The following is a 27767-nucleotide window of genomic DNA, read 5'->3' on the forward strand; positions in this document are numbered from 1 at the left end:
AGGGTGGTGGCATCTCTCCGCCTCCCAAGAGCTTCTCCCCTCAACAAAGTGGGTTCCTTTCACTCCATGATCGCCTGCGCATCAGAACTCTTACAGCTCACTCCGGAGGAAGGAGAAGGAGGGTTACCTTTATCAACACTGGGAGGAAAAAAGGAAGACCATTCTGGTGGTGCGCCTTCTGGACGATGTCTGGGATGAGGGTCTGGCACTGCTGAAAAACCCTGCCTCAGCCCTGGCGAAAACAGGCCGACTTGAAAAGAAATACCGGGTTCCAAGTCTGCACCCAAGTGTCTGTGGTCACAGCCATTACCGGACTCCTCGATCTCGGCGGCTGCACCGAAGTCATCCAACCAATCGTCCTCAGCCTCCATCCCCCCGGACAGCGAGGGGAAGTAGGTGGATACCGTGGGTAAAAAGGTCATTACTGTGTGGCGACGACGGTCAAGGCGGGCAAAACTGTGATGCTGGAAATGCATCGGCGGGACAGGGCATCCATATCCTTGTCCTTTAGTGCTTTTCATCGTGTGTTCTGTCGTATTTTCCACACACGAGTTCATGTGGGACTCCTGGCGGTGCAGCTCTCTTTTGGTTTGGTGAACAGACCCATGGGATACCCTTATGGCACCCATGGGTGGGGGTACAGCCCTGTGCCCCTTGTGTATGTTTTCGGCCCACAGAGCAGGGTATGGGCTGGTGGCAGCTCCATGCTGAATTTGACAGGTGCTCTGAGTATCCTCCATTTTGGGATACCCAGGCCCTGCCATTAGGATCAGTTGATTCTTGATAGGAAACAAGATGGCCTTGTGGCCTCTTGCTTTCTATTGCCTGTTACCTTGTTTTCCCAAAGTCCCGGGAAGCCCTGCCTCTGTCCATTCCCCCTGACTGGCTGTTGGGTGGAGTTTCCATACATGGTGTTGTTGTGAAGTCCAGGCCAGACTGGCTGGACCCTTCCCAGTGACTGTATGTGGGTGGGACCCGGGTGAATGGAGTGTGTGACGAATACACATTCTGTGTTGTGGGTGTCTAGTATCTGGTGTTTGACACAATGACTGAGATAGCCCTGCCCGAAACTGGTATGAATGCAGTTGGAGTGTTGAATGGCTGGGTACTTGTCCCAATACACATAACTTGTTGTGAGTGTCTGGAGAGAAGTGAATGGCCTGAATGCACTATGCACCTGATTGGCTACCTGCCTGCATGAATGTCCTTCTGACAAATTGGTTGCCTGAGTGTGACCCAGCAGAATGAATGGAAGATGAACTAGTATATCTGGGGCCCTCTCACTGCTAGAATTTGTGTTCAGAAGCTGAAGTCCACTACGAGTAACTGGAGTAAACCTGAAGCTTGACCTTGAAGCCATGCTGGAAGAGAAGAATTGCTGTTGCCTTTCTTCATCAATCTGAAAGCTGCTGTGTCTCCAAGGACTGACCCAGAGAGGACCTGGTAAGGCGCCATCTTCCCGAGCTACGAGGGACCATCGTGCACCAGCTGATCCTTGCCAAAGCTCCCTGGTAGACAGACCTACGACAGGCTGCCGACCGGAGACTGGGACTGCCGCGGAATCCCAAAGAGAAGCGCCCGGACTGTTGTCCGCCACTGTCGACGGCAGCCGTGCTCCCGTTTGCCTAAGAACTTCATTTGATCCAAGGACGCTCTCGTCTGCATCGCCGCCCGCTTTATCCCGCTGGACCGTCGATGCGCCAAGGAGCATCCGCCGGTGGGTTTCCCGCCACCTAAAGACCACAGAGACGCCGACGACTCAACGCCCTTGCTTGGCCACAGTTCTTCATCATCTCTTTGCGGTCCAGGACTATCGTCACCCAGGTGCCCCGCACGCCTCTTCCTTGCAGGACGCCAACGCTCTGTCGTCGACGAGCACCGCTAGGAACAAAGCTGCCACTTCGCCGCCATAGTTCACCCTGTTCTCCGTCAGACGTTCGACCCGTCACTCCTGCCTTAAAGGGAGGGCACTCAAGAAGGGCCGTCGATAGATACAATTCCAGGTACATTGGGGCTGTAGAACTATTATAGAGGGAAATAAGACTCATAGAACAATATATGGACTGGGCTTGTGATACATCTTTGCTTTATAGGTTGCCCAGGTGGGGGAGGGGGGATCTCGACACAGAACTGTGCCTATTTGGTAGAGGCCAGTATTCTGCCAATTGTTCAACCATCTTACTTTCCTTCCTCTCTCTACTGCTGGTTTCCCCTTTATTTGATCTGTGACACATTCTGACAGCATAGTTGATGCACTTTAATGACATGTGATAATATTTATGGTACCACTTTAGAACTGTATATATTTACCATTGTTGACTTTCTGAGCACAAAGTGAGTTATTGTGATAGTATACATAACCTTGTATATTAATTATATAAAGACTGTGTTTTAACAAATACTGTGTGTGGACATTCCTTTGTGGGGGCTTGGGGACTACACTGTACTTAAGAACCAGCCTGCATCACCTCCTGAGAAGCTAGGCCTTGATTGCTCGACCACAATACCAATAATGGAGAATCTTGGCTGGGGTCCTCTGTGCTTCTCCTCTAACATATGGAGCGCGAAGTACAGACACCCCCCTCCAGTCTTTACAGAAATGCTTTAGCTATCCTGACCAGTTATGGCCGAGAGTTATGGTACAAGATGGCCCCGATACTGGATTTCCTCCCCGTGGACAAACTGGTCGAGATGATGGAGATCCTTCAGTAAGGCAAGGTGGTGTCAGACCACGCCATCACCGTGGCCCTGGACATTGCGGACTCAGGTTTCGGGTTTGCCTCCGTCGTCGTGGCTGGCTGAAGGCCACCAACTTTAGTCAAGAGGTACAGACTAGATTCCTGGACATCCCGTTCGACTGAGACAATCTCTTCAGAAAGGTTGTTGATGTATCTCTTCAGGCCATCAAGACCGACACTGAGACGGCCCGTGGCCTTGGCATGCTGGACCAGCACCGTCCGTCCTTTCATTCCTCAGGAGGGAAATTGGGCAGATCTTCAAAGGATTTTGGCAGAGGATCGTCCTCTTACCGCCAGCCCTCCTGTTCCACAACACAGGAAGCCTACACGGGTTGCTCCAAGGGTTACCTTCGGACGTCATCGTCAAGGTTCCCAAGGCGGCGAGCTGCCCTCCAAGCAGAACTGAACCGGCCAAGACGTCGGGCCCCCATGCCTGTACCCCGGTGGGAGGCAGGCTGGCAAATTTCGTCAGCATGTGGGAAAACATCTGCACTGATGTATGGGTGCTGAATGCTCTCGCCCCCGGACACACTTTGGAGTTTCAGCGAAAGTGTCAGCGGACACCACCGGTGGCCCGGCAGGAACAACACATCTCTCAGCTGCTGCTGGAGGTTCGGGCCATGTTAAAAAATAAAAGGGGCTGTGGAGCAGGTTCCGATCGACTCCGGGGCTCCGGAGTTTATTCCAGATACTTCTTAGTAAGAACGAAGACCAGGGGCTGGTGGCCCATTCTCATACAGTCCCAAAATTCAGGATGGTCATGTTGTAGCACGTGCTCGGCCAACTTGAGGAGGGAGACTTCCTGTCGTCATTGGATCTAGAGGACACTTACTTCCACTTCCCCATTCACAAAAAACATTGCACGTTCCTGCGCTTCGTCGTACGTGGGAAACACTACCAGCTCAAGGCTCCCCCTTTGGACTGAGGTCGGCGCCCAGAGTCTTTATGAAGTGCCTGACTCCGGTGGCGGCCTATCTTTGCCTACAGGGAATACATGTGTACCCATACCTCGACGACTGGCTCATCCAGGCGAAGTCAAGGGACATCGCCTTCGATAACACAGAGAGGACCGTCCGGCTGCTGACGGATCTGGGGTTCTCTGTGAACTATGCAAAGTCCTGCTCGACTTCATCACAGGACGCGCTAATCCTGGGGGCCAGGCTCAACACCGTGTCCTGCCTGGTGTCCCCCCTCAGAAGAGAGGATAGTGGCCATTTTGGTCAAGGGGCAGCAGCTGTTGGCACTGAAGATCGCCACAGTGAGGACCATCAAGTCGCTGCTCGGCATGATGTCATTGTGCATCTACCCGATCTGACTCTGCAGGTTGCGGACTCGACCTCTCCAGGAATTCCAGGACGCCCATTGGATTAAGGTGTCTGGAAGCTTCAAAGACAGGATTGTGCTCGACAAGGAGTTCCGTCGAGCGATAAGGTGGTGGGGTGTGCGCTCCAACATCGCCGGGGGCACAGATTTCCAGAGCTCCCTGTACCAGGAGACGGTCACCACGGTTGCTTCCCTGGGGGGCTGGGGAGCCCACACCAGACGTCTCCACAGCAAAGGCCTGCGGCTGCCGGAGGAGAAGGAGCTCCACATCAACATCCTGGAGCTGCAAGCAGTGTTTTGGGCCCTCAAGTAATTTCTTCAGTCTCTCAAGGGCAAGGTGGTGTGGGTTTTCACGGACAATACCACCACAATGTTTCACATCAGGAAGCAGGGGGGCACCAGGTCCCCTGTAATCTCCAGAGCGGCGCAGGAACTGTGGCACTGGGCCTTCGCCCAGGGGATGTTTATCGTTCCCTTTCACCTTGCGGGAGTGAAGAACCCTGTCGTCTATTCTCTGAGCAGGGAGCTGTGCTCTTTCCACGAGTGGGAGCTTCGGCAGGATCAAGTGGACAGCCTCTTCCTCAGGTGGAGAAGACCCTAGATGGATCTATTTGCGGCATCGACGAACACCAAGTGCCAAAGGTTCGCCAACAGGTTCCCCCAGCAGGGGAGCATGGGGGACGCATTCTCCTTCCTGTGGGAAGGCCTGTTCCTGTACGCGTTCCCTATGTTGCCTCTACTACTACGAATCATCAGTCAACTTAGACAGTGTTGGTGTAGGATGATCCTCGTCGCACCAACGTGGCCGAGCAAGATCTGGTAGCCGGACCTTCTCAGCATGTCAGCGGCACCTCCTGTCAAGCTACAAGTGGTCGCAGACCTGCTCACCAAGGAAGGAGTCACAATCCTGCACCACGGCCCAGGATCGCTGAACCTGAAGGCCTGGCTCCTCCAGCATTAGAGTTCATGGGTACGAGCTGCCGGCGGAGTGCAGGGACGTCCTTGCCAGGGCCAGGGTGTCGTCGACTTGTGCTATGGGGACAAATGGAAGCGTTTCGCGACTTGGTGCAGGTCACAGAAGATTAACCCTCTGATGGTCACAGTGCCCCCCCCCACCCACCCAAGTCCTTCTGTACTTGTTGGCGTTGGCTACGTCGGGGCTTGCGCATGCCTCCATCAAAGTGCAGCTGGCGGCTATCTCCTGCTACACCAGGTCTCCGTGACGGTCTTCTCTTTGGTCACACAGTCTAGTGAAGGAGTTCATTAAAGGACAGTTCCAATCGTTCTCGCCGGTGAAGGCTCGTGCTCCGGCGTGGGAACTCAACGTGATGCTGACTAGGCTCATTGGGGCCCCCTTCGAGCCTATGCATCAAGCTCCTCTCACGTTCCTTTCTTGAAAGATTGTTTTCCTCGTGGCCATCACCTCTGCCAGGAGAGTGGGTGAGATCCAGGCCATGTCCTGTAGGCGGCCCTCTTTGAATTTCCAAGAGACAAGGGTGGTGCTGCAGACGCACCCCTCTTTCATGCCCAAGGTTCCTTTCGAATTTCATCTCAACAAACCCTTGGTGTTGCCTGTGTTTTTTCCGACGCCTTCATCTCCGGCTGAAAGGACTTTGCACTTGCTGGATGTTGCTCGAGCGCTGAACTTTTATGTGCCCTGCACGAAGAGTTTCCAGATGACTTCTCAGCTTTTTTGAACTTTGGTCCTGTGAACCATGGGGAAGGTCTTGTCCAGGGCTTCTGTCTAGAGGTGGCTCTCCCGCTGCATCACTCATTGTCACCGGTTTGGCAAACCGACCAGTGCCTCGCCGCCCGAGAGCCCACTCTACCAGAGCGATCGCTGCCACGACAGCGTTCCTTCCTGGTGTGCCCCTGCTAGATATCTGCAGGCCTGCTACGTGGAGGTCTATGCACACCTTCACGAAATTCTACAGCCTTGACTGGGATTCCAGGGAGCAGTCAAGGGTCAGCCGAACAGTGCTACACAACCTGTTCGCTTGAAGGTGAGCCTGGTGAGGAGGTAGGAGTAATTGCTTCTGTTGAACCTTGCCACCTCGTGAACCTTGCCACCTCCTGTGGTTGTTTATGTATGTACTGCTATGTATTCTTTATTCATGAGCATGTGAATCCACGCCAAACCCCATGCTGGAGGAGGAACACGTTACTTACCTGTAACTGTTGTTCTCCAGCAGGGGTCTGGCAAGGTTTCACATGCGAACCCGCCTTCCTGCCCCTCTGCTGCTCTTCTTGGTCATACTGCCACTTTATGTGCTACCAAATCTGAAGATGGCTGCCGGAGGAGGGGCTTAGCGAGAGGGCAGTCATTGGCTGGGGGCAGTATGATCCTGAGCTCAGTGATTGGTTTATAGGAGAAAGATAGTTTTTTTTTTTTCCCAAAACACTTTATTCATTTCCACAAAAAAACGTAAGTAACAGTAGTAAAAGTAGCAATGTCTCACATTAAACAGAAAAAACGAAATTCACAGAATAGTAAAAGCATCACAAATACTTCAGATCAATAATCAACCACCCCTAGTGAAAGACAATCAATAAAGTTACAGGAATACATAAAAGACAACACAAACACAAAAGACAACACAAAGGGCACTAGAAATGGGTAGAAGAAAAGAAGAGGAAAGAGAAGAAAAAAAAGGGGGGGGAACCCTACCAACCTTACCACGAATACCATAGCTATTAAAACAACTTAATCTTCATGTCAATCATAAAGAGCCAGAAACGGACCCCATAGCTTCATGTAATCCTCTTCCTTGTCCTTATTACGAAATGAAAACTTATCAAATTCTGCCAAAATATGTAATTCCGTCAGCCAATCCTCAACATTCGTTTTTTTCCTCGTTTTCCAAATCCTGAGGATTAACTTAATCGCTATCATTAAGGCCCTATCAATCCAGCAAGAATGTCTCCCAGTTCCTCCACCTCCTATCTTTATGGGAAAGCAAAATGACATTCACTGCTGATCTCCGCAAAACAATACCAAAAATCAAGTCAATCCTATCAATTACCTCCGTCCAAAACGCCTGCACTCTCGAGCAATCCCACAGTAAATGCAATAAAGTACCCCTATCAACATTACAACACCAACACAAATCATTAGGGCGTAGCCCCAATTTAAACATTTTAACTGGCGTCCAATACAACCGTCCAACAACTTTCTGCCGAATTAAACTTAAACCCATATCAGGACGCAAATGCAAAGTAACCTTCAGAATATTTCTCCAATCTACTTCAGAAATCTCACTCTGAACATCATCCGAGTAAACTTCTCGCAATCTAGACCACGCAACTGGGAGTTTCTCTTCAATAGGCATGAATTGCATATAAGTACGCACACCGTATTCCTGACCCTCCAACAATTTACTAATCTCGGTTTCTTTCCAATAGAACCATCAGCCATTTCCATCCTATTTATCATAGTCACTAAAGACAAGTACCTATTCCTTTCACTTCGCCTCAAACTGAATCTATCCTGTAATTCCACAAAACTCAACAACCGATCCCCATCCATCACATCCGCCAATTTCAAAATCCCTCTATTTATCCAACTAATCCAGTTCAAACATTTATTATTAATCTGCAACGCTTCATTAAACCATATAGAAGCATCAGGACTGAAACCATAACCCTGTCCATTGTCTCTAAACCACGCACCCATCACCTGTTTAGTCACCACTATTGGAGTTAACTTCAGTCTCCTAACTGATAATTTATCCATACTGTATAAATTCCCTAGTTCAAATGGAGCACAAATTTCCCTCTCCATGCGCAACCATATTGGTTCATTTGCATTCCAGTCTCTAAAGTAATATGAGATTTTTTTAAGCAAAAAGGCTTTGTAATATTTAATTAAATCAGGGAATCCAAAACCCCCATCCTCAACCTTTTGTACCAGCATGTATTTCGGAACCCGAGGCCTTTTCCCAGAACCCCACAAAAAGGAAGAAAAAAGTTTTTTTTCGATATTTAATAACTGTTTTTTATATGACAACAGCGGGATGGACTGGAGAACATACAAGATCTTTGGTAAAAGAATAATTTTAATCGCATTTATCTTTGCCCACAATTTCAATGTCAATCTTTCCCATCTCTTAACTAACAATGACATATTTGCAGTTACCAAGTCCAAATTAAATTGTAGCAATTTCTTCAAATCCCCAATAATATGAATCCCCAAGTATTAAAGAAAGTGTTTTAAGCGAGATTCTGTGCTCGACCGACAACCAGTGCAAGTTATGTCTGGTGTCCGAAATGTGAGACTTTATCTGGATGTTAAGGGCTGCCCTGATGGCATTGTTTTGTGTTACTTGTTGATATTTTTTTGGCTGGTCCCTAAGTAGAGGGCGTTACAGTAATCAATTTTTGACAAAACTAAGTTTCTAGCAAGCGTGATGCAGTTGGGTGTCGTAAGGAATGGCCTACATGCAGTGATTAGTTTTCAAGTTAGCTGATGCTGCTACCACAGCAGTTTGTTTGTCTGGTGAAGGATAGGGTGGCGTCAAGGTAGATTCCAAGGGTTTTTGTGTTATTGGAATCCTTGATAGTGTTACCATCGATGGAAAAGGATTTGAAGGCCGGGTCAAGTTTATTGAGTCGTGCGTGAGAGCCAAGGATTAGCAACTCAGTTTTATCGTCGTTTAAACAAAGTCTGTGTTGTGCCATCAAAGCTTGTATTACTGAATAGATTTCATTGAGGATTTTGTCTGTTGCATGGTCTCCCGTGATGGGAATGAGTATCTGGGTGTCTTCGGCATAGTTGGTATACATGACGCCCAGATAAACGAGGATGTCTAGGAGATGCTTCGTAAAGACATTATAAAGCATAGAGTAGACGCATTATCCTTGCGGGACCCCACAAGGTACTTGTGAGGGTTCAACAGAGTCATTTGGAGAGAAGACCTTCATAGTTCTGTTAGCAAGGAAGGATCTGATCCGAGTTGTGGCCGAGTCAGAAGTGTGCTGCTATTTTCAGGTGATGGCACAGCGTTTGGTGATTGACCAGATCAAAAGCAGCTGAGAGGTCAAGCAGTAGTAGGAGGGCTAGTTTACCCTTATCTTTTAAGTCTTGGATTTGTGTTGTGAGGTCAATCAAGGCTGTTTCCGTAGTACCGTGTCTGGGTCGGAAGCCTGATTGCCTAAGCCCCAAGAGATTATTGGTTTCAAGGTAAGCCTGAATTTGCAGATCGGCAGCCCAATCAAGTATTTGAAGTAAGAAGGGCACTGTTGTGATGGGCCTATAATTGGACGGGTTGCCCGGGTCAAGTGTAGGTTTTTTGATTAGAGGGATAACCCAAGCTTTTTTTAGGTTGTCGGGTACAATACCAGTTTTAAAGGAAGCATTGATAAGGTTAGTGATAAAAGGAGCAAGGTCGTGTGCAGCTGCTTTGATAATGGGAGCAGGGCATGAATCACCTTGACAATCGTACGATTTAAGCTTCCTAATGATGTTTTCCACTTCCCATGTAGACAAAGGTGAGAAGCTGAATGGTTTGCCTGCAAATTTAGGCATGGTAATCTTGTCTAAGGGTTGTTTGTATTCCGGATCTAAAAGTAGGTTGCATTTTTTGGCGTTTAGTTTGTAACAGCAATATTTTGTCAAGGATAGCCTTCTGGATGTTGGTACACCATAGGGCATTAGTAATACATTTGTCAGGGGGGGGAAATAGGAGATTCCAATTCTTTTAGTATCTTAAACAATTCTTTTGTGTTAGATTCAGCTTGTATGATATGTTTATTGAAGGTGTCTTTTTTAGCGAGAATGATAGCTTCTTTGTAGTTGGACGATGCTAAGGTCAATGTACTTTTATTGGTAACACAGGGGGCAGTTATCCAGTGCGCTTCAGCCGTTCTCTTGGCTTTGCGCAGCGCTCTTAGGTGCGGTGTAAACCAGGAGTTAAGGTGAGGTTGTGGTTTAGGTTTACGCAACTTTAGAGTGTAAATGGTATTTAATGCTTTCAGTATAGTTTGATTATAAGGGTCCACTAGGACAGTGTGGTCTGAAGCTGTTTTATTGAGAAGGGAAAGTATTAATGGGACTAGTTTATCTGTAGTGATGTCTTTCTTATACCGGGTGTGGATGGCTGGGGCAATGATTGGTATGGGGCAATGTGTCGTGGCTTTGATAGAGAAGGTTATTTTATGGTGATCAGACCAAATACAAGGTGAGATGGATAGTAGCTCAGTTGTGCATCCACGAGCCAGTCAAGGTTCTTCCTTTGTTATGTGTGGGCTCGTAAATGTGGTGGGTGTAACCAAGATCTGATAATGTACTAGCCAAGTCAAGGGCATTAGTATAAAAAGGGTCATTGAACCCAAGATTGAAATCGCCAAGTATAATACTTTGCGAGTTGGGTTTGGCAATAGTGGATAGGAGGGTCACAATGTCTTTGGGGAAGGTAGAGATGGGTCCTGGTGGACGGTAGATGAGATGAACTGTTGCTGTGTGATAAGGTGATGGAGGCAATTTAATAGATAAAGATTCAGCAGAGGGAATTTGCAGATTGTTAATAACTCTGATGTCGATAGTGTTTTTGAAAATGAACACAATGCCACCTCCTTTCACCTAGTTGGCGTTTCTATCGCATCTGATGATAGCATAGTTGTCTGGGATGGCCAGGGCCAAGGATTGGCCTGATGCCACATTTTGCCAAGCTTCCGTGACTGCAAGAAGGACACGTTTTTCAGTGGTTATGAGATCTGCGATGTCCAAAGCATGGGCAGGGAGGGATCAAGCATTCACCAAGGCTGCCTTAATCAAGGTATCTTTTGATAAGGTTTTCTGCGTGGGGAGGTGAGTATCAGACAGTGTTTATAACTGGGCTGGTGTCTGCTTCACTGGCCGTATTTGCAGGATTGTTGAGCGGCAGCAAGTATTTAATTCTCTTGCGTGAAGGTGAGAGAAGAGTTTTAGTACACAGTCTAGCTCCTAACCTTAAGTTTCTGAGTATAGTGCTGGGGTGATTGGCCAGTGGTGAGGCTTGAGCAAAAGTGAAACTGTTTTTTTCTTTTACTGAGGATTCCCGGCCTGTCGACTGGGAATATTCATGAGCATATTAATCCATGCCAGACCAATGCTGGACAACAACAGATAGTAACTTGTTCCTTATATACACTGTCCTTGTATCCAAAACATTACTCTAACCCTCACACTAAAGATGAACAACAAAGTGTAAGTAAAGTTTGTCTGATGTAAGTTTGGCAAAAAGTGTTCAATACTGAATAGAAAAATCCAACAAAATAATCCTTGGATCCAAAGGGAGAGTTCCCTTCCCCTGGATGTCTCGGGTAGGATGGTAAAAGTGTCTTTCAAATAATCCCTTCTCGAGGGTGCCAAAAGACATTTCTAAATAATCACTCCCTAAGGATAACAAAATTGTCTTTTCAATTACCCACTTCTCAAGGATGGCAAAAAGATCTCTTTCAATCAGCTACTTCCTAAAGATAGTGAAGGCAGTTCTTTAAGAATGGTGAAATTGTCAATGTCTCTTTCAAAGCAATAACTTCTTATGTATAACCTCCTGGTATATTCCCCTGCCAGGAATCCCTTTCTGGAGTCTGCAGATCCCCAGGTATACTCCTCTCCCAGAATGCTTACTGCCTGATCCTTTCACCAGGGCTTCCTTTTTAATATTCTCAATGTCTTTCAATATAGTACACTTGTATTCCTTTACTGTCTTGGCTTAAGGTATTAATTGTTCCAATTTACCCCACAATGCATCTTGTATATGGAGGCGTGTTCAAGTTCGCCCTTTTAACTTCAATAGTATTCATTTGCTTTTGGCAACACTTGGTCCAACTTTCCCCATATTAACATCTCATATATGGAGACTTGTTCAAGTTTTGTCTTTCAGTTGCTTCATTAACATTCTTTGGCATGTGGCAATACTTGCTCTAACCTTCCTCATATTGACATCTCATACATGAGGATTTGTGCAAGTTCTGTCTTTGTTTTCTACTTGATCAGTATTCCAATAAAGTTCTTAATAGTTCCCTTACCATCGGTATGACGCGGTCCACAACATCTCTAGACAGACTAACCGGGAATTCCTCCGCTCTGCAGACCCTCTCTTAGCTCCTCTGCTGTCTCTGCGTGCATCTGCTGGTAGACATGCTGCTTTTGGACTTGACAGCGCTGCCGGCAGCTCTGCTGTGGCTGCCGGTTGCCCAGCGGTCTTCTCCCTGTGCCTGCAGTGTCTTCTGTGGCCTTGCGGCACATCAGTAAGCACTGCCTGCAAGAGTACATTCTTTTGAATGCCACCTAGATACCAGGAGAAGGGAAGGAACTTTCTTTTGGATACATTAGTCTTTAGTTGTAGTGTAAGGGATAGAAGTAGGTTGTGACACAGGGTGGTGGCCTTTAATTTTGACAGACTTTCCGACGGATCCTTTAGTATTAGTTTGAGGCAGGGAAACCCCTCGTAGATGATCGGGATAGTGAGGGTCTTCCTTTTATAAATAAGTCTATAACTACCACCATGCCACCTTTTTGTCGGTTTCCTTCTTCGACACCCTTACAGACCCAACCAAGAAGATCCGGGTAGTTTGACAGGCAAGATTGGGCAGACAGCACAGTCGGACAGGAATAATGGTTGTGGGCAACTCAGAACAGAATCAGAGATGGAATAGTAGTGACCCACCACTCTTCCTGATGAAGGAAGCTCCCTAACTCAAATCACATTATTTAGCAGGGAGGAACCACAGCAATGACTCAGAAACGGACTGAGCACTGAACGGTCAGTGCAGCCATGAGGTCTGAGGGGAGGACACGTTCAAGGTTCTGCAAGGACAAAGGAGTCTTGGTCCAGTCAATAAGACAACACCTGGTCCTTGGATGCAGCAGCCCATCCTCGTGTTTTCCTCCAGCAGCTCGGCTAAGAAATCTGAGAAATGATAAACACTAGACCGACGCACAGGTTTTTGTAATCAGCCAGCCAATTAACTTGCCTAAAAAACGTCCAGCCACTCTCCACATACATGATGTGTTCTGGACATGTCTGAGGCAACAAACCAGGCAACGTCTTTTCAAATCGCTGGTGCTGGACTAGGCATATCGGTACAACAGCCATTTTAGTCCTTGCAATCCCACAGACAGTGATGACCCAAAATAAAATGGGCAGGAGTAGGAATGGAAAAAAAAACATTTGTATCCCACTGACTACCAGACTGTTTGAATGGACTACACTAATGTGATAAAAGCAACTGCACCCCTGGTAATGCCAAAACTGAATTACAGCTTCCACCAGCATACTCTGCCACAAACCTGTAGGGTGATAGTAAAGTGGGGTGCACATCAGAAAGGATTGCGGTGGCAAGGGGACTACATTAGACGTACATCTGGCCGCAAAAATAAAATCAAAGATCAAGGAAATCCAACACGAGAAAGCAAAATGTTTAAGGGTCCCATAAGATTAGACAAAAGGACCCCAACAAAAGAATACTGTCATAGCACTTGGCAATTTAAGGTTGTACCACTTGAGACCATGATGTCCACTGAACATATATCGGCTATGATGAGGGATAACTGGAACCTCGAACAAATGTATTGGTGGTTATTTCCGGGGCACTTAACAGGTGTTCAATATAGACATAACCAGCAGAAAAGACAGAGATGGTACAATTCACAACTCACATAAAACATGACCATATAATATAACATAATCCGAACCTTCTACATGAAAACACTGCAGTCTCATTCATGGAACAGACAAGTTTTTAATTCTCTCTGGTTGCTCAGCTGAGAGGGAGCTAACAGGAAAACTATTCAAGAGAATAAGAGTAAGCAAAGTAAAAAGCCTGTCTTTTAGTCAGACCCTTATGATCTCTTAATCTCGAGAACAGAATTAGTCTTAATATGTTAATTTCTATTGCCACCAAGAGACAAAAATGTAATGTAACTTAACTTAAACAAATTCTGAGCTGCAAAAGGAAGCCAAACCAAAAAGACTTAAAAATAGGAGATACCTTCTAGAGATGAGATTGTAACTAATCTGGGACCATTTGGGACCATTTACTTTGCTACATGTAATGGGAGGCAATTTATTTGTCAAAAAAAATCCAAATCATTTGGCGGATGCGGCAAGCGAGGGAGTTATCCCACCCACCTCAAGTCAATTTAGTTTAGATTGAACCCATCCTGAGAGCTGCTTGGGGTCAAACAGTAAAAACAATCTTTTAGACTTATTACCATCTACAGTTTTATTGCTAAGCGGCAACATTCCAGGCAACAGACATTAGCCATGGACGACACAAGAAGGTGGCTGAGTCATTTGAAAAACTGATGGAGATGCCACATTTGCATCCTGATCCTCAAGCGGTTCCATATGAAGTTTAAAAATCATAGGAGACGCTATATATGACAGTGTGGCGCACCAGAAGGAGGTGAAACTGCCGCAACCCAACTAATAGAAATTGAATTTTTCATTATGAAAATTTCGAAAACTCTGTGCAGGACCTTACCTCCTTCTCCATCCTCCATCCTCCTCCCCCAAACCCTTATGTCCAGGGAGAGGGTAGGAAATGGTGCCCCATAGTCCACCTTGTCAAATGTCGGAGAGAACTCGGCACAAGAAAGCATGGACCACCAGCATCAGTATTACATAGAATATGATCGATCATCTGGACCGTGGCATTTTCAGTACTACGATCCAGTTTAAAACCTGATTGATAGGTGCTGAGCAGTCCCCTAAAGCTAATATGATTCTGTAGCTGCATAGGTACTGCTTTCTCGAGAATTGTACCTAGAAATGTTAAACTGGACACTTGCCTGAAATTACTTAAGACCTCTGAATCAAGATTAGCTTTTTTTAACATCGGAGTATTATCATTTTTAAATGTCTCAGAAAAAACCTTCCGATGACGAGATAAGGGGACTGATGCCGTAGAAGACAATGGGCCTCATTACGGGTCTGGCAGTAACTTTGCCGGTGCTACCGGCTAGTTGCTGCCGGACCCATACAAAATTACCGGCACCTGACTTCCCGGTGCCATCGCGCTATTACAAGTCCAGCGGCCGGGAAGTTGGGCGCCGGTAATTTTGTTAATCCCCATTCCCATAGAGTCCAAGAGGGGACACGGAAGCACCAGCACCGCTGTTAACAATGCCGGTGCTTCCGTGACGGCTTTGCCTACTGTGACCGCTGTGCCCGGCAGGGTCAGGCACATTGCCTCCAGCAGGCATACATGTAGTTTACCTGATCGGAAACAAGGGTGCCAGTGAACTTATCGGCACTCCTATTTGCAGACCAGCAAACTTGTAATGAAGCCCAATTTCTTAATATATTTTGTAGGAAATGGATCATTGAAATAAAATGTAGGTTTTATGTACATGACTATCTAGAGAAATAATGCTCCCTCATAATGTTCAAATGATTAGGCAAGGTTTTGGCATTGTATCTTTTGAAACCCTTTTCAGCCTTTGGAAAAAAAAAAAACATTTAAACAACGACTACTCCCTATATCACTAAATTGTGGGGAGTGTTTTCTTCTCTGTTCCCTCGCCTCCTTTCTCCAACTATGACCTCATGTGTGCTGTGAAAATCCACCAGGGCTCTGTAGGTAAACTGTAAAAAAAAGAAAAATAGTGCCAGCGCGATATGGAAATGTGAATCGATGATTTAAGGTCCACAGTGGAGGCTGTCCACAGGTGTCTGCACAAATTAGCACAAATGTTGTGTGACATTGAAGATAATGGGGCAGGTCCATGTGTTTTTGTTTATCTGTTCATCTTTATAAGCTCTGAGATTGGACACAGTTTCTAAATGTGATCTAGATTCAATTTGTAATCTCTACAGATAGTGGCTTGGGAACTCTTATGTTCTGTTCCTATTCTAGGTTCCCAACTTTATTGTCTCTATACATGTTACTTTTTTAATTTGACATAAGTTCGTCTGTGAGTTTCTTTCAGGAGCCTGTATATAATTTGGACTTTCCATATGCTGCCCTTTTCAGCTTCAAAAGGCCAAATGAGCGCATTTCTAGAAGTTTGACCTGAATGACACCTGACCTGAGAGTTAACTTCAGTACATGGCATCACTTATAATGGGAGAAATACAACCAGCATAGCTGGATTCTAAGCCCACTGGAGAAGCCACCTATTCCCAAGTTATGATGGCCATTGCAGAAAGGTTATGTGAAGTTAAGGATCTTTATTGACAGCGGTTCACAAAAGACCTGTTACTCCCTCAAGCAGCCTAGGACACATCTATATTGTCTGAAATATCTGGCCATCAAATGGTTAACTGCCACCAATGTCACAAAGATGGTGAAGACCGATGTCATTCTGGAGCAAGTTTGAGCATCATTCCTGGTACATATATAAAGATAGGTTAGGCAGCACCAGTGCAGGGGTGCAGAAAAGCAAACTGGGAAGCCATGAAGTTCTCTCAGGTCCTTTCAGAGTGAAAAGGGAATTCTACCTCACCCTCATTGACTCTATCCTTGCATGCTACAGAGCGCCTTAAACTCATTCCTCCTAAACCTATGACTATCAACTCCACTCTCATAGCTAATGACCTAGCTGAATACTTCGCTGCAAACATTTACAAAATTGGAGACAGTCTCCTGACCTTCCTCACACTCCTTCCTCCTACATTCTGCCTATTCTACCAATATCCTCTGCTTCTATCTCCCCTTGTAGTCACACACTAATACTGAAGAAGTACTATCTCTACTGATGAAGGCTTACCCATCTTGTGCCCCATTAGACGCACTTGCTCCTCGGGTAGTCAAGGCTATTGCCCCTTTAGTGTCCTCTTAACCTCACAGAACTCTTCAACCTGTCCTTCAACTCCGCTTACTTTCCCTCTATTTTCAAAACGGCCACAGTCTTCCCTTGCCTAAAAAAAGCAAAGGGCTGACCCTAATCTACTGGTTAACTTTCACCCTGTGTCTCTCCTTCCACACTACTCTAAAATGCTTAAAAGGATTGTGTTCAAGTGTCTTACACATATCTCAGACATCCACAACCTTTGAGACTCCCAACAAGCAGGCTTCTGTTACTTTCACTCAACAGAAACTGCTCTCATGAATGTTTCCAACTTGATCGTCTTTGCTAAGCACTCCCACCTATCCTTTATCCTAATTCTCCTTGGCCTGTCCGCTGCCTTTGGCACTGTCAAATACTTTGATCGACTTAATACTCTTGTCTTCTTGGGTAGCGTGATTGAGCCCTTCCCTGGATTGAATCCTATCTGGCACCTCATTAATTGTCTGTCTCCTGGAGTAACGACACCTCTCAACTCACTGCTTCAACTGTTGGTGTTCCATAATGCTCTGTCTTGGGTCCTCTCCTCTTTACACTATAGACCTCTGCTCTTGGGGCATTAATCTCCTCCTTTGAGTTCTCATACCAACTCTTTGCATAAGACACCCACATCTTCTTCGCTTTCCCTGAACTCTCCATCAAAATGTCCAACTGTGTCTCTGCCATTAAATATCGGGTGGCTTATCACTCTCTGATGTTAAACTCTACCAAAATATGGGTGCTCTTCTCCTGCCCCTGTCAAATACTCTCATCTCTTCCCCTGCCTTTCAGTTCCCATGTGACACTCTCTGCTACTCTTAGTCAGCTAGAAAGATCAGCGCCCTCTATGACCTTTCTCTTCTTTCATCTCCAAAACAGCAACCGTGCCTCGTCTTGCCTCCTAAATATTAGGATAATCGGGCACCTTCTTCCTTTCAACACTGCCAAGCATCTCTTGTCTTCTCTAAACTGGACTACTGTGCCAGCATCTTCTTTGATCTCCCCAACTATGCTTTCTGTCCTCTCGACGAGATCATTCACTTCTCTGCAAGTACTCTTTGAACTCACTTACTTTCCGCCTACTTCCTCGTACTGTCACCAGGCTGGATGAATGACGATGCAAAACAGGGCATGATTAAAATGTAATTTCCTTGTTCACAAATCTATCCACGGTAAGGCATCACCATATCGATCTATCCTCCTCTATACAACACTACAATCCTTCTTGTAATGTCTGTTCTGCATCCACTACCCTTGTGACACCTCACCCGAGCTTTCTTTGCTTCCTCTTGCTGCCCCTCTTTCTCTCTACTTGCGCCACTTGCATGGAATTCTTTCCACCGGACATCTGAGAAACCGTCAACACCAATTAGTTAAAAACCAAACTAAAAGCCTACCTCATTGCTCCTGGGTTATCCTCTTAACCTATCTCTCGTCTGCCTTTTAGCTAACATGTTCCCTCGCCTCTAACCTGCCTCTGTCCCTCATTTTCTCTGCCTCCACTCTAGCACTTCATCCATCATGGTCCCATCCCTAACGCAGCTGGCCATGCCGCCTACCTGCACTTAAATAAAAATGTGTAATGTTGGTGGTCCTTATTCTATGTATGCCCCCATGTAATTTCCCCTGTGACGGTTCCATTTACTCCCCTCCACAACCTGGTCAGAATGCCACTCTAACTCGCACCATTGTAAGAAGCTCACTGCTTCCCATAAAATCAGATTTTTAAAAACATCTATTGGATGTTCTTTTGTAACCAAAATATGAATAGAATTCAGGAGTAACTTAAAGTTCCTAAGCATGTGTAGGGGTACGTTTAGTACCGGGGGTCCCATTCTGGGAAAATAAAAAATGGTGTACCAAAAGAAAGTCTGTCAAATCACACGACTTTGGAAAGAGGCTATGACAGTCCGGGTGGCGGGTGGGAGGTAGATGGAGAGTGTAGCCAACCACTCCACCCAGAGGCCTTCACTTTGATACTTCAGCCCCTTGAATCCGCAGCCTACTTCCTCTGCCTCTGGCCACTCTCCGACCCCTGCTTTCTTATTGTTCCCTTGGCGTTATCCACAACCTCTTCATCACCTCTTTCAAGTAATCTCTTACCCCTCAGGTTATCCTCTTTGCTCCTCTAAGCACCACCCTCCTCTTTGCTACTGGTATTCAGTTTCCTTTGAGGATCTCTCTGCTCCCCTCCCTTGTTGACTGCCTTCGGTCACCTGCCCTTTCCACACCTGCAATCTCCTGATATCACATTCTCTCTGATATTCACAGCTCCCCTCCTGATATTCCACCTTGGTCTCCTGATACTTAATTTCAACCTCCTGATCAACTTCAGCAAACACTGCCTGACATAGCAAATCCTCCTCTGTATCAATATAACCAACCTCGTCCTAATCATTTTCACCAACCACCTCTTGGAATTTCCACTGATGTTCACTTCTCTTCCCTCTCCCAGTAATAACCTCTCCCCGACCCCTGATGTTTCTTACCTTTGGCGAGTCCTCCTCTACTCCTTGCTTCTGTACACTTTTGCTGCAAAATCCCGGCCTCCAGCCCTTGAACTCCTGCTCCTGTCTCCACTCCTCTCGCTCCTGTCTCGAACCTTTGAGAAAACCGCTCTGCCTCAAAACTCTAACCAACACCTGCCAGACTGAGTTTGCATGCTTTTCTAGGGCTTTGACCCTGCCTTCGAGTACTCTAGGATAGCACAATGTTTTTCTTCAGGCAGCTGATGTAGGGATAGGATGGTGGGCTCACTCTGGAGCATCACTTCCAGTTCTGAAGTCGGACCTAGGGCTTGCTAGTCCTTCCTGCTGGGTGGTCCTTTCTCTGCTTGTCGTTCCCTGACCCCGGTGGACTCCCTTAACCTATCTGTTCTTAACTGCATAATGATAATGATACTGCATACTGATAGTGATACTGATAACTGATAGTGGAGGCCTAGAAGGAGGGGAAGTTGGCTTCTCTTCCTAATTGGGGTCACTTTGTAGATTTTAAATGGTATTCCTTCGATTCTGCTGGTTCTACTGACTACTGCTCCTCTACCCTGTCAAAGCGGCAGTAGCTGCTACATAATCCCCAGCTTCAGTAGAAGTGAAAGTTCTGTTCTTTGGGAGTACCTGATTTCCCTGAAACCATGTGGGCTCTGCACCCCAGGTATAAGGGCTACTTCCCTTAGTTATTCTGTCCCCGTTTGGCATCACATGACTGACCTCTGGCCTATGGAGGGATTTAAGTGAGGATGAACCAGGGATCCCCTGTGTACCTCCTTTGAGCCCTTATGCTGCTAACTTGAGGAGGAACGTGGGCTCTTTGGTCACCCAAATAGATGACCCCTGATTTAGGTAGCTCACTTAATTACACTAGCCAGCCATTTATTATATCACTTCCTTAAGACCCTGGGCGAGGAGCTTGAAATTGCATTGTTGCCCCATGTAAGGCAGAATGGTTCTGCAGTTGAGATATCTGGTGTTAGTCAGCAACAATAATGGCACGAGTTAGCAGGCATTAATGGCACAAAGCAAAACACGTGGGGAGCAAATTAGTGTGTAACTGGGTAGTTGGGCATCACTGTATTTGTAGCTTTTGACAATCCGCCAGATCCAACACTATCCCACGGTCCAGAATTGGTGGCAGCCGGGATCTATGTAGGCCCAGAGCAGCTTGGTTAGCTTGACGGAAAAACCAATCTGGAGTGACTTTGTACTCCGCAGGCCGCAGCTGTCATACTAGTGTACCTGCGTGACATCAAATTTGTGTTTGGCAAATTGTTTAATTAGCATAGTTCTAGGCGACCTTTGAAGCATTATGGTTCCTATATCATGGCACATCAAAGTTCGTCTCAATCTCATTGGAAAGTTAGGTTTCAACAAGGTATGTTATCTCCTGCTTACTTTCTGTTATCTGATACCCAGGATGTGCTTTAATCTCTCCAGCTCATCACATCTTTATTTTGATTGCTGCTCCTGGGCATAAGTATGTGGATTTGCTCCAAGGTTCATGCCTATGAAATCAATATGCCTTTCAACCAACCACACTTTTTGATGTATACGTTGATGGGGGATGGGAGCTGGAGATGGGTGGGAGGGAGGATCAAGATGTCTAAAAATACTCAGACAGGCACTACTAAAGCAGGGAGATTGTTGCAACAGAAGACCTTTTCGAGGTCAATGTTTGCTAATTGTCAATAACACTGTATTCTAGGCAGCAACAAGGAAAATATGGCAACTGCTTCATAAGCATTTCAAAGCTGGGTGCCTGATGCTGCATGTGGAATCCTTGTCTATAACTGCACATTGGGCTCCCAATGAGTTTCAGGTTGTAGTTTAAATGTATTCACTTTTTTGGGAAATTGGGAGTTAAATGATTTATCAAGGAGGGAAAAAGTAGTTTCCATTTTTTACATCTATCTTGAAAAACATAAGTATTTTGTGCCCAACCATTTCTATACTACTAGGGTTATGATTAATGTATTTATTCAGTGCGGCCCTAGCTTTGGGAAGCAGCAGAGCTATTTATAAGTGATAGGGGGACGAACACAGTGAGGGAAGCAGAGATACAAGGGAGCAGAGAGCTAACAGCAGTGAGGGGAAAAACGGGCTAATTGGCAGGAAGGGATCTACCAGCAACCAGGGGAGGAAACTGGTGGGCAAATCACTGAGCCTCGGGTTAGGAAGGCAGTGAAGGGTGTGTGGGCCTAGGTGTTGGGGAGGAGCAGTTCTTTGAAGAGCTTGTTCATTTTAAATTGAGTGAGTCCTCTTCAAATCGGAGAACATATTAATTAAGTTCCACTTTCTGTTCTCCTCTGCCGACTGGTCTAAACATATCAACACAGCAGTACTCGCGGCAACAAGGGTCCGACATTTGCAATCTGTTACTCCGTGTTTTTCTTTAGTTGGGAGGATTTGCCTGTTTTTGTGAGTTAAAATGGGCCAGTACTCAGCTTATCGGGAAGACTTACAGTAGAGTTTGCTTCCAGCCCATGCAGGGAGACTGAAAGACTCACTATGAGCACCTTGTAGCATGTTTTTCTACAGAAGCTTCGCCGGGGGAAGGGGTGGATCCACATCTCCCATCCACTGCACCACACTTGGCATTAGAATGCAGCCAACCCGCAAAAACTACTCTGGCTGCTCACATACCAAGTGCACCCAAGCACTACATGCTACCCTACTCTTTCAACTGATACGGACCCCGGTCCCAGAGGGCGTTCAATCCACAGTGCTTTGAGATCATACTAATGGTACATAAAGCGCTATACAAATGCAATATAATGTAACATAACAGGATCAGAGGTGTGAAGGTCATCCTTAGCATGCTGTGTCAATGATCTCCTGATCTCTCCATTTGGGCGCCTTACTCTACAATATATGCTTTGCTAGTTGGGGAGTAACAAAGGAGAATGGATCTTTTACTATGATATAACTGTTTATTTTTCATTGTGTATCAAAGTAGGTAAATGGCAAACTTTGCTTTTAATAAAAAGGTTCAAGGGCCATTTTGTGGCTAACTGTAGCTCAAATAGCACACACATGCCCTCAGTAAAGGACACAGGTTGGGACATTTATTTTTATTTATTGGATATTTTCATGGCGTCTACAAACAACTGTTTCCAGGTTCCACAAGACAAGTTGGGGTGGGTACAAGGGAATTCTGAACGCAGAACAAAATAACTTACCCGTTTCTTCCTCTCCTCAGAGCAGAAGCTTTGTCTTTGTTATAGGATGAAAGAAGGCTGTCATCTCTCTAGTCTCTGTCAAAAGCTCTGTAGTCCCTTTTTTGATCCTTCCAAGAATGCCTCTCATGACCAGCTTGCACTTTGCATGTTCAAATCCAAGGTGGTCAGGCTCAGCCCTTCACTATTTTGAGGTTGAATTCCACTAAATTGTATAATAACAGCTATTATAAAAGGGCTTAGCTAAATGAGGAATCGATTTAAAAGCCTAACATTATTCTGTGCAAAGCTTGAGTTACCAGGAAGTAACTTCTCCTGTTCCTTGATTCCAGACTACTCTTGGTTTCAGTGTAGTGGCACTTTCCACATGTTTATCGATTTCTCTCTCGCTCTCTCTTTTAGGACTGGGTGGATCAAGGCTACTTTGCAGACGGAGTCTACTGCCGGAAAGTGCTGAACTCTGGCGGACAGTTCTACAACTCCAGGCGCATCGACTTCGACCTTTATACGTGATCATACACTGTGGCCTAGGGGTGGCGAACAAAGCACTCCCATCTTCGTGGAGCTGTTGCAAAGACAATAAATGGCAATTTCCTTTCTGCCTCCTGCTCATCAGACAGTTTTTACCTTCATAGGAGTCAAAACTAGAACAGAAATGATCAGGATGGCAGATAGGTGGGAGTGCACGCCCCTAGAGAGTTTGGACTTGTGGTGTTCTGTCTTGTTGCCTGCATTTATTTTCCCTGCCTCGCCCCGCCTAAACAGACCCAAGAGATACAGGAACAGAACTGTCAAAGTGTCTTTCACCTTGGTGTAGGAACCCCACCCCGGAGGAATTTCAAGGGTGTCTTTTTGGGGTAGGGTACTTCAGAGGTAGCAGGCAGCCCTTGTCCTACCAAGCCAGGTATAGATTGGTGGAAGCCTTTGTGTGTTTTGTCTTTTATTCTTTTCATAACTTTGCATTTCCATGTACTCCACTGGTAAATACAAGACTTGGAAACACTAGAGTTTGAGTCCTCTTGTAGTGACTTTTCTTCAATGTTTGGGCACCTATTTGTTACACAGTCCCTTTCGTAAGCTGTAGTGTGAAATATTTTCTAATGCAGAGGAATGTTTACTTTTGGAATTTAAGTCCTGACCTTTTCCGGTGTTAGTAGCATTTACCCAGCTTCCTATCACTTAATCCTCCCTTAAGTTTTTATCTATTTTTTATTTTGCTCCAGTCGCGAATAGACTGGAAGAAAATTCCAAGTTTTTTCTGAAAAAGGGGCCATCATTTGTTAATCATTAGCAACAAATATTTAGTATAACCTTTGATTATTTAGCCACGCAAATTAAATAAATGTATACTTATCATGAAAGGGTGATAGGTAGAGAATGTTGATCTACAAAGGTACACTAGGAGTGCATGCTATAGTGCATGTGAAACGTCAATGGATTCCTTCTGGTAAGTAAAGTCTTGAAGTTGCAGACTCAGAATGACATTGTTGTTTTGGTCTGGGAGTTATTTATTGGTGTTATAATGCTCAAACTGTAAATACTGTAACATTACAGCACCCCAAGAGTAGAGGGAGGGATAAGGGAAGGGAGCATGTAATCATTCACAGCCTTGGCACAGTCCAGATCAGTACACGTTACAATCAAAATGCATCTTGTGCAAGCCCTGATCCCGCGTGTCAAGCAGGAAAACAGAGTTTGCTACCGCTCCAGCAGCCCATTTTGAGTCCTATCGTAGGAGTAGCGACTGAACTTAGTTTTACAGTCCTAGCAAGAGTTTTCCTCTCATAGAAACTTATTTCTTTATTCATTTTAACTATAAATAATCCAGCTTCCTGTGAAAAAAAAAGAGCCAGAGGACGAACTGCCTTTTTCTTGCAAGCTGTCCACCCTTGCTACATTCCAGGTAGAACATACCACTAAACTATTCTTTCAGAACTTAGTTTTACAGAAGAAGAAAAGAAAGAGAAAGAAAGAAAAGGAATGGTTGTGTGTGACCAAACCACAAAATAACACTGAGGCTATAACGCATCTTCTTCCTTTTATGATTATAAGAAAAATGTTGTACAAATCACTTAGCAGAGTAGGACAGAATGGCCACTTGACATACTGTTGTCCCCCTGACCCGCTCCCACAACCGCTAACTAGTCTTATTCAAGGTTCTTGGATCATCCCTTCTCATTTCCTCCTCCAAGGCCCTAATATTTTCGTGAGCTTGAATCATTTTCGAACGACCCTTTCCGTCTAGCCCTTTCTCTCTGGTGTTCATCCAATTTCCCTGTTTTACTAGCATTGATTTACATGAGTCTGCATTTTTAGCATTCCTTCATCCTAATATTTCTCTGCTCCCATTTCTTTGACTACCTAATTCATGATCATTCTACCCCATAAAACGCATTTGATCAAGACAATCTTTGTGTTTGGTTTGCCCTTCCTAACATCTAGATTTGGACCAATGCAGTTCTGAAGTAATGCGCACATCTAAATTATATCACCTTCTCGACACACACTACCCATTGTGTTCCATTCACATTAGCCTCTGTACATTATTCTTTGTTATGCAATTTAAAGTTTCAGCTGTCCCATTAGCCTCAGGATGGTAGAGTGCAGACTTTAAAAGTTCAATACCATTCTCAATCATGTCTCCATTGTCTTCAATACCAGCTGCATGCTTTATCTGTTAGATGTGTACTAGGGCACCCTTTAATCTTGAATACTTTTAGTTAGAAAAGTAATCACTATTATTGTTGTCCCCTGTCCCGCAATCTTTGCTTCTGGCCATTTGGAAAACCCATTCATCGACAAAATTCTGGCTGTTCAACAAGATTGATTGCCCCTCGCATGTCTCAATACAGCCAGTGCAACATATTCTCAGGGCATCTTAGGCAACTTTAAAGGTTTAAGTTGCTGAAATGTATTCTGAGCATTTTGTCACGCTCTCAACGTTTCCTCGCCATAGCGTGGATGTACCCTCTACATGTGGCCTCCATTAATTTCATTGTGTGTGGTGTGATGAGTTACTGGAAATCCCTGTCTTTTTGTAGGAGTTGGGGGCAAGCCACTAGGGAGTGGGTTTGTCCAGCCGCTATTAGTTGTATCCTAGAGGGTCGAAAGAGCACTATCCTGCAGGCTCGCCACTCCCAACAAGGTGCAGCGTTGCACCCAGAAAGGTTCCACAGTTCCCCTCTTCCCAGTACACCAGGGGACAAGTGTCTATGGCGAAGAATTCCATTCCAACTTTTAGGCAACTTTACTTAATGAGCTTCTACTTTACCGAGCACCAACAGAACACAACACTGACACTGTTCTCCCGTTGATATAACTCGCAGCAGAATATGTATACGCTCCCAGCTACCCAACATCACGTGAGAAATGCTTGCGCAGCGCCAACTGGACAAATTGTTAAGATAGATTTCTAAAATGAATCCTGAGGAGACAATTATAGGAGGCCACCCTAGTTACGGCAAACAAGAAGACTGAAAGTTTAGCCAAAACCCATTTGTGGTAATGTGGAGAGCAGTAAAGGCTTAGTCTCAGGAGATTGTGAGAGTGGTCTAGGGCCTCAGCGAGTCCACACAGAATAACGCACAATAATTTAGCTTAGACAGTCAATGTAAAAAAAAAATACAAATATTTATTGGGCTTTTAAGAACACCCTAAGAAGTGAAACTAGCAGGTAGTATCATTCAAAACCATATATCACACATATATACATTCACCAGTAGGTTCACTTACAATTCATAAATCAATAATTAACCAAGTCCGGCAAGTAATCGGTTGCAGATAAAATGAATATAACCAGTAACGTCACATTTCCCTTTTACTTAAGAGGTCCAGCCCTAAGATGTATGGGGCCTAGTGCCTAAAATCACAGGTTCTAGTAGAGATTTCTCCAGGGAATGTATTCTCAAAAAGGATGCACTGGGCTTGTGGTGATGTAAAACAATTCCAAACTATTTCAAAGTTAAATAGGTATTTGTCCAAAGACAGGTGAGGAGTCCTCCCGATCCTAGTCCCAGGGCTAGCCCAGAGGTAGGATACTTGACCCAGGTTTGATGACCAAAGGTAAGCACAGAGGGAGTTTAGGGGACAAGGGGCTTTGCGCCCAATGTTACCCCATGGAGGACAGGCGGGGACAGGAACATTTATGTTTACTTATGCCCTTGACTCTGACTTGTCCAGGTCACACTGTGGATCGTCAGGGAGTCGCTGGGGATCTGTTTGTCTGTCCTTTGTTCGGGTGAGGGGTGCCCAAGGGTTGCAGGTTTGAGTGCTTCTTCCGGTCGGGGTCCATCTTCAAGATGTAGTAATAAAATGATGAGGGATGCAGACTCTGTTGCAGCGCAGCCCCTTTCAGGACACTTCACAGGATGGATGAAAATGAGTTCCAGCAATTGTCATCACTTGCAAGCCGCAACAGGTGATCTTCTAGACACGGTCACAGAAGCAGCTCCAGCACAGCCTCCTTTGATGATATGATAGTTTATTTATATAGCGCCTATACACAATGTGTTTCAAAGTGCTTCAAGGCAAGGGAGGGAACAAGGGAAAATACAATTACATTCTTACAGGCCATGAACAGTAAGGTTGTGAAATTAACTATCGTACTCAGCCTGACGACATTTCAGATAGGGCAGGAGCTAAGACATAGATAAGGAAGGGAGGAAGAGAGTGGGAAGGGAATGGAAACAGACAGGCGACTACCATACTAGGCCTGACAACATTTCTGGTAGAGCTGGAGAAAAACAAAACGTGAGGGAGATGGGTGCAGAAAGGGAGGGGAGGAACAAAACATGCGACTATCGTTCTAGGCCTGACAACATTTCAGATAGTGCTGGAGGGAGTGGGGGTGGGGGGACAGTTAGGGGATGGGGGAGTGACAGACAAGGTTGCTATCATACTAGGTCCAGGGACAATTTTGATAGAGTAAGTGCATAGAAGAAAGTAAGGGGATGAGGGGTGGAGATAGGAAAAGTGGGAGAGGAGGAGAAAACAGAGTAAGCAATCAAAAAGAGTGGAGAAGCAAGAGGGGGGGAAGTGAATACAATTGCAGAAGTCCGTAGTAACACATAATGTTGCAAGTCAGGATACAAGATGAAGATGGGAACACCATGATTCAGGGCCACCATGAGTAAAAGATGCAAAGGCGGTCCAGCATGAGAGTTCAGAAAGGGTGACGCACTGTGAATCGATGTCCATAAAAGTAAAATCCAGCATTGGCCACAAGACTGTGATGGTGAAACCAGAATATATCAGGACAGACTCCTGTGTGCAGGATGGG

General features: G+C 45.5%; 1 protein-coding gene across 2 annotated transcripts in view; it reads left to right on the forward strand.

Moving 5' to 3' along the window:
• CD2BP2 (CD2 cytoplasmic tail binding protein 2) overlaps positions 1 to 23494 on the forward strand; it is a 224263-nt gene extending 200769 nt beyond the window's left edge. For both annotated transcript variants that reach the window (XM_069651655.1, XM_069651656.1), the window contains exon 7: positions 22892 to 23494. In XM_069651655.1, the coding sequence (XP_069507756.1) occupies positions 22892 to 23002 (111 nt within the window). In that variant the 3' untranslated portion in view covers positions 23003 to 23494. The remainder of the gene's footprint in view (positions 1 to 22891) is intronic.
• The last annotated feature ends 4273 nt before the right edge of the window (positions 23495 to 27767 follow it).

The sequence above is a fragment of the Ambystoma mexicanum genome, chromosome 3p (genome assembly GCF_040938575.1).
Source record: "Ambystoma mexicanum isolate Mex_15411 chromosome 3p, UKY_AmexF1_1, whole genome shotgun sequence".
Taxonomy (NCBI): domain Eukaryota; kingdom Metazoa; phylum Chordata; class Amphibia; order Caudata; family Ambystomatidae; genus Ambystoma; species Ambystoma mexicanum.